Here is a 16,193-nt window from a genome sequence, read left to right as displayed (position 1 = left end):
TTGTTGTGCTATAATCACATTGCCACAGTAAAAAAAAAAACTACTGTGCACTATTGATTATAGTTGATGGATTTAACATATTTTAGTAAATTATTTAGATTTAAGGGCTGATATTAACTAGTCTATTTGTTTTAAATCAAAATGTTTAGGCGCCTCTCCCTCTGATAAAGTGCGCCCCCTGGCGTCGGTGGCTGGAGCCGATTGCGCCTCATCAGTGCGAAGATGGCGGAGGGCGAATTAAACGTAGACAGCCTCATCTCTCGGCTTCTGGAAGGTGAGTGATTTCTGCCCGGTCGCTGGCGTTGAACGCAGATTTCTGTTTGCGGCGTCTTAAACGGATGGTACATTTCCCCCCAAACCGACGACTTTGACACGGGAGAGGCCTGAAAATCGTAGTAGGTCGGGCTAACAAGGCTAGTGCTGCGGTTAGCTTCGGCTAACATCACCGTTAGCCCGCCGTGTTTATAAACATCGTAGCCGTGAACGCCTTCATCTAGTTATCCGGAGAAACGACTCTTTCCATGTCCGTTTACAGCCCGCTCTTATTCAGATGTCCCTATTGTGTGTATTTCCATCTTTGGACGGTTGGGTATCACTTATTACGGTTAATGTGTGACATTTTGATCTAAAACGACAGTAGCGGCTGATAGGTTGTAGCTGTGTTGTTGTCACTGCTATATGATGTTAATGCACAGTACATTTGGTGGCCGATTCAGTTTGCACACCTGAATAAGGTTTACAATGGGGAAAATCCCGAAAGCTCTTGTGCTTTTGGATGAATCGAGATTGGCGGGTAACAACCGTGCACACCCGCGCACACCCGTGCAGCCAGCTTCGCTCTTGAGTCTTCCACGGCTCTGCTTGTCATGTTGTCATCACTCCGAATGTTCGGTGCTTTTCTATGGATTGGGAGTTGGTCACAGGAGAGGTGACAGATTAAGATGAATGCAATTTCTTTTAAGCTTAATGAATGATGCCGTATTGGACAGTAGCCCTGATATAGTTTTACTAGCGACCATGAGGAAAAGCTCCTGGTATCAGGCACAATCCTGATCAGACAAGAGTGCCAGCCTTTTCAGTTTGGGAGAAAATGGGATGTAGTCTTTTATTGATTAGATTTCAGCCAGTATTCAGCTCTGAGGTTGGGTTTCTGCCTGGTTTTTATGGCATAACTGACTTGGACAGGCAGGCCGGTGGAACTAAACTGGTCTGAGACGCTGATTAGATAAGATGGACGTTATTTGGTTTAATTTTCAGGATGGCTTTTTAAGGCCTTGAAGCTTTCAGAAATTACACAAGGGCTCATTGTGCGCTGCAGTCGAAGGTGTGAAACTGTTTTATTCCTTGAAACGAAACATGCTGGAACACCATGCTGCTTTTTATACACACACACACACACACACACCCAAACCTGTAGGTGTGTGTGGTTATAAACCCTTATCATTTGGTCATTTCAGCCTTTGCCCCTCATGATTATGTTCTCAAGAACATAATGATGGGTTAAAGCCCTGGCCTACAGATCTGAGGGCAGAACAGAGCGCCCCTGTCTGATCTGATGAAACCCTGCCTTCATACAGCACTACGTTATTTCTTTTACACTCTCCGGGCAGATCCACACATGGACTTTAAATCTGGAATGCCAATTTAAAGACATTTTAGACTATTTTTACTCAGCGGCTGATTGTTGCCAGCATTTTCAGTCCCCTGCGCATCTTTCCTTCATCATTAAATCTGCGCCCAGAGCTGCCAGAACATTGCAAATCTGCAGCCAACAAACCCACGTTGGTTCTGGAGATGCGTGCTGCTCTCCTAGTCTCAGCAGTGGGGTTCTTCAGCATGTCTGAGGCCACAGAAGCATCACTGCCACAGTTTATCAGATACTCAATGCTGATTCCAGGTTATTTCCTCCATGCTGTGGAATTTGGTCCCCTTATTGTCACATTGATAAACTTGTCAGCGCCCATGTGTCTTTAGGACAGTGATGACCTGTGTCAGAAATGAAACCTCTCTTTCTCTTGACACCAGTGCGAGGATGCCGCCCGGGGAAGGTGGTCCAGATGACGGAGGCCGAGGTCCGGGGCCTCTGCATCAAATCCAGGGAGATCTTCCTCAGCCAGCCCATCCTGCTGGAGCTGGAGGCCCCTCTGAAGATCTGTGGTCAGTACTTGAGTGCTTTTTTTTCCCAGAGGGTCAATTACTCCATTCCATTTCTCCAACCTTGACTTTAATAAGGATACATTTATGCCACTCGCACACATCTATGGCAGTTAAAAACACTCCCAAACTATGGGGAGCTGACACCTCCACATCTCTGCACACCCCCACATAGCTGATCGCTTCCCTTCTCGCTGCTGTTGTAAGTATAAACAGCTCTGAACCATCTATTGTCCACGGTACACAAGCTCTCGCGCACTCACAGTTTACATGCATGTTCCCATAATTCCCAGTGGTTTGGTGTTTCAGTGGTGTAGGACTATAATTCTGCTGCATCACTTCTGCTGTGAGTTCTTCTCACCGATAAAAGCTGCCGACCGTTCTTGTCAAGCTGCTGTCACGGTAACGGGAGAGTCCGACACTTGTTCGTGCCGCTGTAACCTTAGCACCTATGCTCAAATATGAATGAGGGTCTTGTTACTGCGCACAGGTTGAGTCACGGGAGTGATTAATCCAAACTTTCAGAACAGCTTTGAAGAGTGAACTGCTCATTTATTCATTAAGGCCACGTAGATTAGGTTCCTCACCTCAACAATAACACATGGAGTTAAACTAAAGAAGTGAGACACCTCCAATATTGAATTTGTCTTGTCATTTCCATGCTTATTTATCCATTCATCCAGCTCCCAAATTATCCCAGTTTGATGATAATGAACTGCACCCCGCCATCTTAATCCTCTGCAAAATCCCCAGCATTGCATGTCAGCTATAAAAGGACCTTTACCGAGTGTAGAAAATAACTCTTTTGTTAGTTGGCTCTGTGCACGCCTCCATTCTGTGGCAGCACTTATCCTACATTTTAAACCCCGGGCAAACCTCAGCCCTGCCGCAGTTCACGGATTCATGCAAGTCGGACCTATTTTGCTCCATCCCAAAGAAGTGTTTTATTTCTGCAAATGTTGCCTAAACAGAGTAAAGGAACCCATAAACTCCTGCCAGTGTTTTCAGGAGATGAAGTTCGGCGTTTGTGCTGGTCGTTTTATAAGACGGCTGCAGAGGTTAGCGGTCCGTAATACGTGTTTGGAAACGTGCCTCTGTGCTTCGGTCATGATGGACCCTGGCATTTTCCTCCGGGCTGTTTCTGGTGAGCCTTTCTGCCGCCGTCTGTGTCCGGGGCAGCTCGGTTGCTACGGCATATAAAAGGAAGCAGGCCGTGGCTCTGAGGCAGAACCGTGAGGGAGCACAGCGCCGCCCAGCTGAAGCTGACCTTGAATCCCAGGATGGCTGTTAAAATTAAAGCTGGCCTGTGCAGATATGTTTAGGTGTCCTTTCGTTTTGATGATTAACCCGAATTGTCAGAATCCCGGCTAATTTCCCATCAGCATAATCTGAAAATAACCTTCGGCTCACCTCTTACAGGCGACATCCATGGCCAGTACACAGATCTGCTGAGGCTGTTTGAGTATGGGGGCTTCCCACCAGAAGCCAACTACCTGTTCCTGGGAGACTATGTGGACAGGGGGAAACAGTCGCTGGAGACCATCTGTCTCCTGTTGGCCTACAAGATCAAATATCCAGAGAACTTCTTCTTGCTCCGGGGCAACCACGAGTGTGCCTCCATCAACCGCATCTACGGGTTCTACGACGAGTGTGAGTGAAGCGAAACAAACCATCACAAACGCAACGGCGGTCTAGCTCCAACCGGGTGTGATTGTGTGCTCCAACAGGCAAACGCAGGTTCAACATAAAGCTGTGGAAGACCTTCACCGACTGCTTCAACTGCCTCCCGATTGCCGCCATCATTGATGAGAAGATCTTCTGCTGCCACGGAGGTAAGAGATCCGCTGGGACCGTGGATTTGTTCTCATAACGTCAGTGTGACGATCCAAATGCTCAGTCAAAGTGTATCGGTTATCTTTCAGGACTCTCTCCGGATTTGCAGTCCATGGAGCAGATTCGCAGGATCATGAGGCCAACAGACGTGCCCGACACAGGTAATCTGACTGCTCGTACGTGGCGCCCAGGCCCCTCCTCCACACTGGTCAGCGGCACGTTTAACAGCGCCCATGCTCTCCTTTCAGGCCTGTTGTGTGACCTGCTGTGGTCAGACCCAGATAAGGACGTACAAGGCTGGGGAGAGAACGACCGCGGAGTCTCCTTCACCTTCGGGGCGGATGTCGTCAGCAAGTTCCTGAACCGCCATGACCTGGACCTCATCTGCAGAGCCCACCAGGTAACCAACAAGAAATCCCAGCAGTGAATCTGCAGGAGGTGTGGAAAACGGATTTTGTTTTAATCTTTATAGGGCAAAGTCGTAGAGGAAACTAAACAATTAGCAGGGTTGGTGGTGGTTCTGGCTATTTGAGGGCGCATTAGAGGTTTTATTTTATTCAACTGTAGGCTGTGTGGTACAGTAAACATCAGCAGGAGACTGTAAATCTAGCTGAAGGTCTGTGTCTTGGTATCGATCGCTGTAGGTGGTGCAATAATGTCTCGTGTATCCACGCAGGTTGTGGAGGATGGATACGAATTCTTTGCCAAACGCCAACTGGTCACACTGTTCTCCGCTCCAAATTACTGCGGGGAGTTTGACAACGCAGGCGGCATGATGAGCGTCGATGAATCTCTCATGTGTTCCTTCCAGGTAGCGTCGAACGTCGTGCATCCTTGCGGGTTGAGCACGTTCAGTCGAAATGCTAACAAAGGAATGTCTGTGTTTGAAGATTCTAAAGCCCTCAGAGAAGAAGGCCAAGTACCAGTATGGAGGCGTGAACTCTGGTCGGCCCGTTACCCCTCCCAGGACCACCCAAGCTCCGAAGAAGAGGTGAACGTGCAGCCTGGTCATCCTACCCCCGACTCCTGCCCCATCACTCCCAGTCTGCCTTCATGGCAACCCCTGTAACTACCGTAAAGTGAAGATACAGGGCTTATCTATTCCCGCCTTCACCGCTTCTTCCCAACTCCACTGACGACTCTTTTCTTCATGTGTGTGTACATAAATTTGCTGTGACTGTTTGTTTTCTTCTTTTTGGCCTGTTAGTTGGTATTTTGATTATTATTAACAGAACATTCTGTGGTTTCTCTTCCAATGCCATTTGAAGTTTTATGAAGTTCTGTGTTGAAAATGCCTTTTCCATGTTGAAGGACAAAGTGATTGAGTAATAAGGATTGTTGTTGAGTTAGACAAAAACACTGTAGGAAGTGAACGTTTGCTTGGGGGTTTTTTTTTTTCTGCCTTGACCGCCTGTGAAAGTGGAGAGAGTCCTCGCCATGTGTCTCAGTGAGGCTTCCTTTTCCGTGCAATTGGAAAATCTGTTAACACAAATGGGATATTGTCATGTTTCAATGTAACAGGTAAAAAATGCTTTATATTCCGCTGTGAAGTTGTGATTGTTATTCAGGGTATATATTTAATCACTGAAATAGCGCACCTGTCCATACCAGTAGCGAAGAATGTGAAGAAACCAGTGTGAATGAACATGGAGGCTAAATCAGAAGCTGCTGGCAGTGGGCACAGTGGGCCACGGTTCCTCCCCCAATATGCCTCCCTGTGCCTCGACTCCACACCCACACAAAAAAACTTGTCATTTTCACCGCTTCCTCCTTTTGATCCTCCAGTATCCCTCTACATTCAAATATCTTTGCTTTTGTGCCAATGGAATGTTCAAATGGCTGCACAAGCCTTGAAATTATAGGAGTCACTTAATTTAAGTATGTAACCAGCTTGTGCTGGATTAATGATACATTCAAAATGGTATGTTTGTCCATACTTGGTCCTTGTTTGAGCAGATAGAGATGGGGAATTGTCAAATGGCACTGGTTGCAGTTTTGCAGAAGTGGACTAAATTACCCCGTTTGATGTTAATTAATAAAAAAAAATCGCAAAACACGCCAGTCTTCCAGAGTTCCTATTATAACCAATGAACATAATGGAGGCTCTGTGTGGGACTGGTGGCGTCCGAGTTAGGTTACCGTGCCTGGCTATTTTAGTGTGTGGTAATGGCGCCTCCTGGTGTTTGTGTGTCAAACTACAGGACCCAGGATGAGCTGTCGCAACACGGCCCCACCGGATGTTTTTAGTTCAATTCACTGCAAATGAGATGTAGTTTTTCATTTTGTGGAAAACGGTTCCCTCTTTAATCCGTCTTCTTTTGCACTTGGTAGTATTAATCTTTGTAGTATTTATGCGTTTACTTAATTTATTTCCTAATAAGCATAATAAAGAAAATAATATTACCCAAAGCTGTTTTGCAATTTGTACAAGTTTGTTTGAAAGTCTGTAAATTCAATTAAAATTGATGGAAAATTAACGCCTCAAGACCCTTTTTTAACTGATTTATTTGAGCATTTGTGTAATACTATTCCGGAACGGTAGGGGTGATATCTGTAAACATTTCAGCTTGATGATTGAAATTATATACGCTGAATAAGACGTTATATCAGCTTTCTATACGAAATGGATGCGCCACTTCTTCACGTTTACGGGCGCAGATGTTTTATAAATTGGATGTTCTCCGAAAGAAGGTAACGTGACAGACGCGAAACCAGAAATTGGAGGTTTTGCCATAAACTTATAATCTTTCCTGTTTTTACTGCTCCATTTTTTTTACAGATAAAAGTAATTTTCAGGGGATTTACGACCGGGTATTCCCGACACTAAATGCTTTATTTTACCCCGCGCCCAAACCGAGAAGGCACCGATTGTCTGCCTCGTCTAGACCAATAATAAAAAAAACTAATATTGAGACGAGTTTTTGTGCTGCTCAAAAGGACAAGTGGACTCATATCGCGTTTAATCGGTATAACCCAAGTCAAATATGTGCATTATCAAGATAACGTATGTATCAGCTATCGTGGTCTCTGGCAGTTGCACAAGGTACAGAACATCGGCTGTGCGACATTTGTTAACTCTTGTATGTATAGTAAACACTTTTTATTACTATTTAGGACCAGCCATCGATATAAGAGTGAAATATGTTCCTTATTGGAATCATTAGTATTGAATTTAGTGTTTTGTTTAAACATCATCGGAATGATTTAAATGTGGTTGTGTTTATAGTTGCTGCTGTTGATATTCCAGGGCCTAAGAGGAGACCCGAGTTCAACGCTAAAAGCCCTTCTTCCGCTGACATCACATCCGGCAACCGTTTCTTCACGGCCATGGAGGAAAGCACCGGGGGTCACTAACTGAAAGATGGCCCGGTTTAGACGGAAATACTGCTTAGTGCTTATCGCAGTGGTGCTGCTCGTGCTCACACTTACAGTGATCTTGAAGGCACTTTCCCTCGAGGACATCGAAGCCATGGATCTGTTCCCTGCCAGAGAGAATTCAGTTGAGCAGAAAGCAAAGATGACTAAAATACCTGACCAGATCAAAATTATTGCGCCCACCACATCAAACAAAAATGCAGAAGTCGAAGCTCTGCTTAAAACATTCCCTCCGCCAAACTACTATGTTCATGCCTTTTATTATGCTTGGTATGGAAACCCAAAGTTTAATGGAAAATATATCCACTGGGACCACCCACAACTGCCACACTGGGACAATAAAGTTGCTCAGATGTATCCACAAGGAAGACACAGCCCACCTGATGACCTCGGATCAAACTTTTACCCTTCATTAGGTCCTTACAGTTCAAGGGATCCTGCAGTTGTGGAGACCCATATGCAACAATTACGTACAGCGGCCATTGGTAAGAGGCCAACCTGAACTGTATGTCTTGGCCCTAGAATAATTCAATAGACTTGAAGATGCATGCAAATACTGCTGGAACTTAATGACCAAAAAAAACCCTAATCGACACATAAATGAAGAGCAAATAATTTTGAAATACATTTTTTAAAAATTAGCGGGGACTTGGCTGTGAAACGTAGAGATCTCAGTTCGAGCCCCAGGTCAGACAAAACAGAAATTCTTCAGAAAACTGCTAAGGTACCCTTGGCAAGGTACCGAACACACAAATGCTGAGATAGGGCCCTGCGATGAGCTGGCGACTCATCCAGGGTTGACCCTACCTTCTCCAATTGTGCACCCTCCCCGTGACCCCAAAAGGGTTAAAGCGGTTAGGAAGATGGTTATTTAACTTTTCCAAGTCAGTGAGTTCTGACATAGAGCCTTTTTTTCATTGGCAGGTGTCATTGCTATTTCCTGGTATCCTCCTGATATGAGGGACGATAATGGAGAATCAGTGGACGACATAATGCCTCTAATACTTGAAGTGGCTCATAAATACCTTATTAAGGTTTGTTGTAAGGTTTGTGATGTTTGTAGTAATATTGTTCAGCCAAGGTTCATTTTAATTTCTTTTTGCATACAGGTAACAGTCCACATTGAACCATACAAAGAAAGAAATGAAGTCAACATGTTCACAAATGTCAAATATATAATTGAGAGGTGAGTGACATGAATATCCCATTTCTAATCCTCTTTTTAATTAAGGATTAGTAAATAAATTATTATTTGTTTTCAAAAGTTTATTAAAATGCCTTTGTCTGCACCTGAACTGATGTTCCCTTTCTACCATTTCTGCTTTGCTTTTGCCACATTGATTTACAAATTTTTCACCTGACTTTCAGCTTTTCAGAGGAAATGGCTAAAATCTGGCTGCAGAAAGTCATGCGGTTGGAGCTCTGGGTTTGACGTAGAGCAATTGTTTTCTCCTTAAGTTACATTTCTGTCAAAACAGATTCTGTCAATTTAGGGCAACTGTGACTTACATATCTACATTTTGTCATTTGGAGAAACTGCCATTTTAAATATGTTATAAATTAGTTTATAGAGCCTTAATACAGATTATATTGTTTAGAAAAAAAGCAAAGGAATCTAAAGTGTTGGCACAAAACGTGACACAGCAACCTGGTATTTATTGTGGGTTAGTTTTTAAGGCTTTCAACATCTTGTTTTATCTTCTTGTGTTGTAATATTTCATAAATAACATATATTTTCCTGTGTAGGTATGGTGCACACCCAGCATTCTTCAGATATCGTACAAGCACTGGAAAACTTCTACCACTGTTCTACGTGTACGACTCGTATCTGCTAAATTCCGACCAGTGGGCCAAACTCTTAAAACACACAGAGTCTAACAGCATCAGGGATACCCCATACGATGCCATCTTTATTGCCTTGCTGGTTGAGGAAAAGCACAAGAGGGGCATCCTGGCGGCAGGTTTTGATGGCCTCTATACTTACTTTGCAACTAATGGGTTTTCCTTTGGGTCCACTCAGCAGAACTGGAAATCTCTGAAAGCCTTCTGCGAAGACAACGACCTGATATTCATTCCAAGCGTGGGGCCAGGGTACATTGACACAAGTGTTCGCCCCTGGAACTTCCAAAACACTAGAAATCGAATAAACGGCAAATACTATGAAAACTCACTGAGTGCAGCATTACAAGCTGAGCCGGACTTCCTCTCCGTAACATCATTTAATGAATGGCACGAAGGGACGCAGATTGAAATGGCAATCCCGAAAAAAGCCCAAACTGTGTATCTGGACTATCTGCCCAACAAACCTACAATCTACCTGGAGATAACTCGCAAGTGGGCCGCCATATTTGGTGGCGAGCGGCGAAAACGTCAGGAAAGATGAACCAAGAAATAGAACCAAGTTGTTTGAAAACGTGCACAATGCTGTGTAATGAACAGCTCAGTTGTAACATGTAAATAACACTCTACTGGATTTTTGATGATTGTTGGATTGCAATACCTCTCGTGTGTCACTGCCAATCCGCGTGTTCTTTAAATGAAGACTTCAAGTAAACAAATGTCAATTTTAAAATGTATTTAGCAAACAGAATCAATTCAAGATACAAATATTACAGAGCTCCGGGCCAGTTCATAACCCTTACAACAACAAAGTCAATTGTCAGGGCATGAAGTCTGACAACCTAACTATCCCTTGGCCCAGTTTATATAGAAAGACATATGTAATTATTGATGCTAATTCAGTCCAATCCAGTCCTTCTTGGGTGACTTCATCTTCTTCTTCCTGCCTCATTTGGTGTTGGTGCAGTCCTTCTCCATTGTCTTCTCAGATGGCCAGGTCAGAGGTCTTATTCCTGTCCAGGAACTTATCAATCACCAGTAAATTATGCTGTCATATTTTACGATGAGGGTCTACCATTTCCTGTCTGCCTGGCTCCAACTGTCTAAGCAGTATTCATGTCAAAGGAGGGTCAACTGACTTGCTTATGTGTATTCCTACTAAAGATTATATACTATCCCTAACTTCTAAACTAACTGTAACATAAAACAGAAACATACAGTATCGTATAACACATGCTAATAAGATAAAAGATGCTAATATAAACTAATTCTCTTCATGATTAACTTTTAATTTCACTGAAATCTGTTTTGCCCCTTTGACAAGCTCATTCAGGATATAACCCATGTCTGTCACATGACGGGATTATTATAATCCTGGATGCATTGTGTCTTCAGTAGTAAAAAAAGACCACATGGTGATGTCATGTTCTTGAAAAACATAAACGACAGGAGTATTCATTACTTACTGCATGCTTAGGATGTTTTAAAAGGGATGGTTGTGTGTGTAAAAAGGAAGAAAAGGTCACCATCTTCAAAGATATATTTCTACAATATTGTAAAGCATCTAAAATGTTAGAGTAGGAGGTAGTTACCATTAGGCTTTACATTTATTAGTCCAATGTAAAAAAACAAAATCCTACATTTGTTATGAAGATGTTAGGTTCAAACGACCTAAAACATGAGAAAAACAAATGTGTGACGGGTGCAGTTTGGACCCAAATGCAGCACTCTGGAAAGCTGGACCGTAGTAATGACTTTTATTAACACACGGGCAAACTGGAACTCAGGCAGACAAGGAAACACCGGAAATAGTCCGTTCTTCAGGCTCTGGGCCCGCACAAAGTCTATGGGTTGCAGGCTCGGGGAGTGGGACGAGCAGCAGCGAATTCGGGGCCGGGCGGAGAAGTCTAAACCAGGTGAGCAGACAGGAACCAGAGACGCTGAGGCAGAAGTCATAGTCAGGGGCAGAAAGCAGGTAGGTTGTCCGGGGAACAGGCAAGGCAGGCAGAACGAAGACAGGCAGGGTCGGTAGCGGGTAAGCCGGCAAGGAAACAACGCTGGAAAGTCTCGCATGAAAGCAGAAGAACAATCTGGCACTGAGTGAGTGTGAGGCTGGAGAATATATACACTGGTAGGTGAGCTGATTGATGAGTGAGGGCAGGTGTGTGACCAGTGACTGAAAGCAGGTGTGATCAGAGGGTGTAGTGTGAGCAGGGCAGTGGAAAAGTACTGGGACAGGAGGGAACTGGGGAAAAGGGGCTGTGACAAAATGAGGCAAAGACAACAGCTTTAAGTTTTACTTGCAGCAAGGACGGAGAGATGTGCTCAGTTACAGATCTCCAACACGTTCTGACGCACAACTTACGCCATCCTTCTTTTATTGATATCCCACAGAAACCTTTTCAAGGTGTGTTCCTCACACACCCCACCCCTGCTGTCTGTGTGTTGGTTTCTTCCAGTGTTTTTTCTATACTACTGCCTCTTTCCTATTGTGTTTTCTAAATCCTGGTTTCAGACAGACTAGCCGATCTTCGCACTGGTGGGGTTTGCTTTTCTCCTTTACTTTTCAGGCAGGAAGATGTCTTCACCATTCCAGGGAATCATACGACCCCTTTTGTTTGCTACTTTTGTTTTGGGATGCTTTGGGACTATTTTCTTCATGTATTATAAACCATCCACTGACAGGTTGTCAGGTCCTTTGAAGACTAGAGTGAACGCACCTGTCAAAGAAATCATTTCCATCAGGACTGATAAAAACGTGACCACTGTGCTTCTCTGGTTCTGGCCATTTGGGATAACCTTTGAGTTGAATGTATGCAGTGCCTACTTCAGTATAGAAGGTTGTTTCATTACAGCTGACAGGAACTATTTCAACGAGGCAGATGTGGTTGTCTTCCACCATCGAGACATCGCTCCTGACCTGTCCAATCTGCCGAAGCAAGAACGACCATTATACCAGATGTGGGTCTGGTTTAACATGGAGAATCCTTCGTACTCTGACAGGTTTCCTGGAATGGATGAATTGTTCAACCTAACAATGAATTACCGCTGGGATGCTGACATTCCACTTCCCCATTTGTACCTAGTTCCTGAAAAAAGTGAAGAGGACTTTGTCTTACCCAAAAAAGATCATGTGGTCTGCTGGATAGTCAGCAACTGGAAGGAGCATTATATACGGGTGAAATACTACAAAGAGCTGTCCAAACACATAAAGATCACCACATTTGGACGAGGGTTTGGGGGATATCACTATGGAGATACCTTATCAACAATAGCCAGCTGTAAATTCTACCTGTCTTTTGAGAACTCTATTTACCAGGACTACATCACTGAGAAACTATACAACCCACTTGCTGTGGGGACTGTGCCGATAGTTTTGGGCACACTCAAAGAGAACTATGAGAAACTTGTGCTTGGAGATTCCTTCATCCACGTCGACGACTTTGCCTCACCCAAAGAGCTTGCTGACTACTTACTACTGCTGGACAGTAATGATGACTTGTACCTTAAGTACTTTCAATGGCGAAAGCATTACAAAGTGAGGAAATTAGAATTATGGTCTGAGCCTATGTGTCAGGCTTGTGATTATCTCAGGAAGCGCAGGCAGTTTAAAGTAGCCAATGACCTCAATAAGTGGTACTGGGGCTGGTAGTGCTTTGCAGGGATATGTTTGAGTTTGACAAATGAAGATACATTAGGAATCTACCGCGTGAATATGCACTTTGTTTCCCAAGTGGTCTGTTTCTGTTTGGGGTTTTTTCTTCCATTCAAAAAATATGCAAATTCAATTTGATAATCATGCTTTTTGGGTGATTCTGATTCTGTATTTTACAATTCTGTAGTCAAGAAAATGAAGGTCATGTCTAGACAGGACAGGAGACATTGAGCTTGGAAAGTGAAAATGTTGTCATACATAAATTGAAACATGAATGATTCCTTTTTCTGTAACATTTCCTTTGCACCTGTGTCCTAACCGCGTTTGCATTTTTTTTTGTTCAATAAAGGAACATTTAGTCATCAAGGAACTTATCACTGATGTTATTTTATCATAAAACTTAAAGTGCATTATGCAGAACTCAACAAATACATAACTTTAGTCATGAAACTCTGACAAAAGGAATTAATATTTGTATAACATATTTATTTAGAAATTGTTTATTATCACTCTTTTTGTCTTATGTCATTAAAAGAGTCATCAAGCGTTCACTTATCAGAAGGTCAAGCTCCAGTATTCAGCCATCGTTCCTCTTTGTCTTATTCCTGTTTGACCCGTTGATACACACCCCTGGCAATCCTTCATTCAGGATCAGTCATGTTTGTCAAGTATGTAATCATCAACATTGTTGCCCTGCCTTCAACAAATTTTAGTATCACTTCCGCCTGGGGCTGTGTTGTTAGGGATTAGTCTTGTTGAATGTGCCCTCATGCTCAAGCCAGTGCGCCAGGTGAAGCAAATCATAATAAATGACTGATGGCTTCCCTTTGTGCCAGTTTTCTCCCCAGTCAAACAAAGACCACGATTGTGTCGTCTCTTACTATGTGTAACCGGTTATCCAGCTCTTTATGATGCCAACAACTTTTTTTTAACTTGATGAAAATCCAGTCTCCTTGTCTCAGTGGTTTATGCTAGAATCAAGTTCACAGTGTGAATATTTTTAGTCAGCAGCAATTCTCATGTATTTTTCTCTGCTAAAGTTTCACCTGCTTCTTCATCAGCTCTTTTGAATGGCTCAAAGTGTGGTAAAGTATAAGGTCATCCATACAACATTTCAAAAGGTGTCAATCCTGTATTATTTAGCATTATGTGTAGGTTGAGTAAAAGTGGTTTACAAGATATCCAATTCTTTCCTGTATCATCCATTACCTTCTTTAGATTAAATTGTGCTGTTTTATCTTTCCACCAGTCCTGCAGATTGTGGTTGATAATGAAGAGAATTATTTTATCTTGTTAGCATGTTGTACCATATGTTTCTGTTATAAGCACTTTAGAAGTTAGGAATGGTAGAATCTTTAATAGGAATAAGCATAAGCAAGTCAGCTGACCCTTCCTTGACATGAATGTTGTTTGGACGGTTGGGGTCAGGAGGAGACAGTCAGGCAGAAAGTGGTAGACCCCCATCATAAAAACGTGACAGCAGAGTTTACTGGTGTTGATAAAGTTCCTTGGCAGGAATATGACCTCTGACCTGGCCATCTGGGAAGATAATGGAGAAGAAGGACCGCACCAACACTAAAGGAGGCTGGAAGAAGAAGATGAGGTCATCCGAGAAGGTGTTGGGTTTTCTGGGTTGTGTCTGTCTTTGGCCTGCAGGGTGTGGTGTTGAGCACAATTGGGTGCAGCTGGCACTGCAGGTGGGCGCACCTGTAGGCAATTTACATCTTGCTGCCTATTTAAGCAGGTTGTGCCTGCCTGTCAGTGCCGGGGTGTCTGTTCGTGTTTGTTGGTCTGGTGTGGGAGCTTGTTTGGGTTCCTTGGTGTTGGCTCCTGTTCCTGTGTTCCTGTTCCTGTGTTCCTGTTGCCCTGGAGGGCCACTCCTGTCCCCGAGCTTCCGGTTTTCCTGGAGGGCCTCTCCTGTTGCTGTTCCGTGTCTCCTGGAGGACCGCTCCTGCCCCCCTTGCAGTCTAGGAGGACTGCCTCTGCCCTCAGTGTCTCGGGGCACGTTCGTGAGGCGAGCGTGTTGCGCCGGACTCCCGAGTCCTCGCCGGTCCAGGAGGACTGCAGCGTGTGGAGGACTCACCGGTGTTCCGAGTTCCCGGCAGTCCAGGGGGACTGCGTCTGGTTTGGGAACTCGCCGATGGACCTTGGAGGGGCAGACGCTGCCTCCTAATCGCCATGCGGTCCAGGAGGACCGTTTTCTGTTAATGTGTGCTCCCCTTCCCTGTAAATAAAGCCCTTGACCTCTCCACCACTGTGTCCTGGCCTGCGTTCGGGTCCGCTACCACCATGTATCGTAACAGAAGGACTGGAATGGACTGAATTAGCATCAATAATTTACATATGATGTTCTATAAAAGACTGGGCCAAGGGATAGTTAGGTGGTCAGACTTCATGCCCTGACAATTGACTCTGTTGTTTGTAGGGTTATGAGCTGGCCCAGAGCTCTGTATATTTGTATCTTGAATTGGTTCTATTGTTAAATACATTTTGAAATTGGCATTTGTTTACTTGAAGTCTTCATTTAAAGAACACGCGGATTGACAGTGACACACGAGAGGTATTGCATTCCAACAATAAACACAATGATCCTTTAGTTCCATCTGCATGTGTTTAGGTATTAGTGAAATTACATTATTTACAAAGCACCTTCCATTATTACTATAGATCCTCTGTTGGATTCTAAATCCAGGAATAATCTTTTTACTAATGCTTTTGCTACCATTGCTGCAACACTTCTACCTATGTTGGACGCATATCTATGATTACTCCGCAATTTTCTTTCTATCACACTTATTTAGCTCAATGAAATCCATACAGAGATATTGAAATGTATACTTGTGGTTTTGGAAATTGTTCCTGGTTAGGTCTGAGATTACCTCGAGGGTTAGATTCTAGCGATGTTTCACAAGGAGCACAATTTTTTTAAAAGATCATTTGTGATTCCATATGCTGTGAATGTTTGCTCTAGTATATTAAATGAGTGGAAGAAATGTTTTGCATGTCTATCACTTGAAGCCGCTGTTTGTAGATGTACCAATAGTTAACAGAATTTGCATCACACTCCATGTTCATCACTGAATGCTGAGCAGTTATTCCTCCTTCACAAGGAAACACTCCAATTCCCAAAGCCAGCATTAAATCTCTTTCCATTAGATTTATTGGTACCACGACCTGTTCTCGAGCGTATTTCTTCGGAACTTGCAGGCCTCACTTTCTAATGTAATGGTACCCATCAAAGGATTCTCTTCATTCTCTGCTTACTCGGTTAGCTGGTTGAAATCCTTAACTTTACCAATTAGATATAGTTTCCAACCTAGGTCATTAATACCACTTC

At 43.6% G+C, this 16,193-nt stretch overlaps 3 protein-coding genes across 6 annotated transcripts; all 3 read left to right on the top strand.

The window, feature by feature from the left end:
* The first annotated feature begins 141 nt into the window (after positions 1–141).
* On the top strand, positions 142–6,460 carry LOC101062384 (serine/threonine-protein phosphatase PP1-beta catalytic subunit). Its single transcript, XM_003962523.3, has 8 exons — positions 142–274; positions 2,026–2,157; positions 3,574–3,804; positions 3,882–3,986; positions 4,077–4,148; positions 4,236–4,387; positions 4,664–4,798; positions 4,878–6,460. The coding sequence occupies exons 1-8, from the start codon at positions 223–225 to the stop codon at positions 4,980–4,982; spliced, it is 984 nt and encodes a 327-aa protein (XP_003962572.1). The 5' UTR covers positions 142–222; the 3' UTR covers positions 4,983–6,460.
* A 106-nt stretch (positions 6,461–6,566) lies between these two features.
* manea (mannosidase, endo-alpha) lies at positions 6,567–9,880 on the top strand. 4 transcript variants are annotated; one of them, XM_011618717.2, is made up of 5 exons: positions 6,567–6,678; positions 7,235–7,847; positions 8,287–8,396; positions 8,472–8,548; positions 9,109–9,880. In XM_011618717.2, exons 2-5 carry the CDS (start codon positions 7,349–7,351, stop codon positions 9,743–9,745), a joined length of 1,323 nt encoding a protein of 440 aa, XP_011617019.1. In that variant the 5' UTR covers positions 6,567–6,678; positions 7,235–7,348; the 3' UTR covers positions 9,746–9,880. The 4 variants fall into 4 exon arrangements, with proteins under 4 accessions (XP_011617019.1, XP_011617026.1, XP_011617012.1 ...); XM_011618724.2 differs by having other exon boundaries at positions 6,581–6,678; positions 7,214–7,847; XM_011618710.2 differs by lacking the exon at positions 6,567–6,678 and adding an exon at positions 6,685–7,030.
* A 1,899-nt stretch (positions 9,881–11,779) lies between these two features.
* On the top strand, positions 11,780–12,853 carry fut9c (alpha3-fucosyltransferase). Its single transcript, NM_001032636.1, has one exon. It carries the CDS (start codon positions 11,780–11,782, stop codon positions 12,851–12,853), a length of 1,074 nt encoding a protein of 357 aa, NP_001027808.1.
* Positions 12,854–16,193: the final 3,340 nt, after the last annotated feature.

Source organism: Takifugu rubripes, chromosome 2 (assembly GCF_901000725.2).
Source record: "Takifugu rubripes chromosome 2, fTakRub1.2, whole genome shotgun sequence".
NCBI classification, from domain to species: Eukaryota; Metazoa; Chordata; class Actinopteri; order Tetraodontiformes; family Tetraodontidae; genus Takifugu; species Takifugu rubripes.
Note: the sequence above shows the minus strand (reverse complement) of the source record. Positions and strands in the feature narration are given on the sequence as shown.

Coding starts and splice junctions, on each gene's coding strand:
- LOC101062384 (XM_003962523.3), top strand. CDS start 223: ATGGCGGAGGGCGAATTAAACGTAGACAGCCTCATCTCTCGGCTTCTG. Junction 2,158..3,573: donor GGCCCCTCTGAAGATCTGTG/GTCAGTACTTGA, acceptor CACCTCTTACAG/GCGACATCCATGGCCAGTAC. Junction 3,987..4,076: donor GATCTTCTGCTGCCACGGAG/GTAAGAGATCCG, acceptor GTTATCTTTCAG/GACTCTCTCCGGATTTGCAG.
- manea (XM_011618717.2), top strand. CDS start 7,349: ATGGCCCGGTTTAGACGGAAATACTGCTTAGTGCTTATCGCAGTGGTG. Junction 7,848..8,286: donor ATTACGTACAGCGGCCATTG/GTAAGAGGCCAA, acceptor TTTCATTGGCAG/GTGTCATTGCTATTTCCTGG. Junction 8,397..8,471: donor CTCATAAATACCTTATTAAG/GTTTGTTGTAAG, acceptor TTTTGCATACAG/GTAACAGTCCACATTGAACC.
- fut9c (NM_001032636.1), top strand. CDS start 11,780: ATGTCTTCACCATTCCAGGGAATCATACGACCCCTTTTGTTTGCTACT.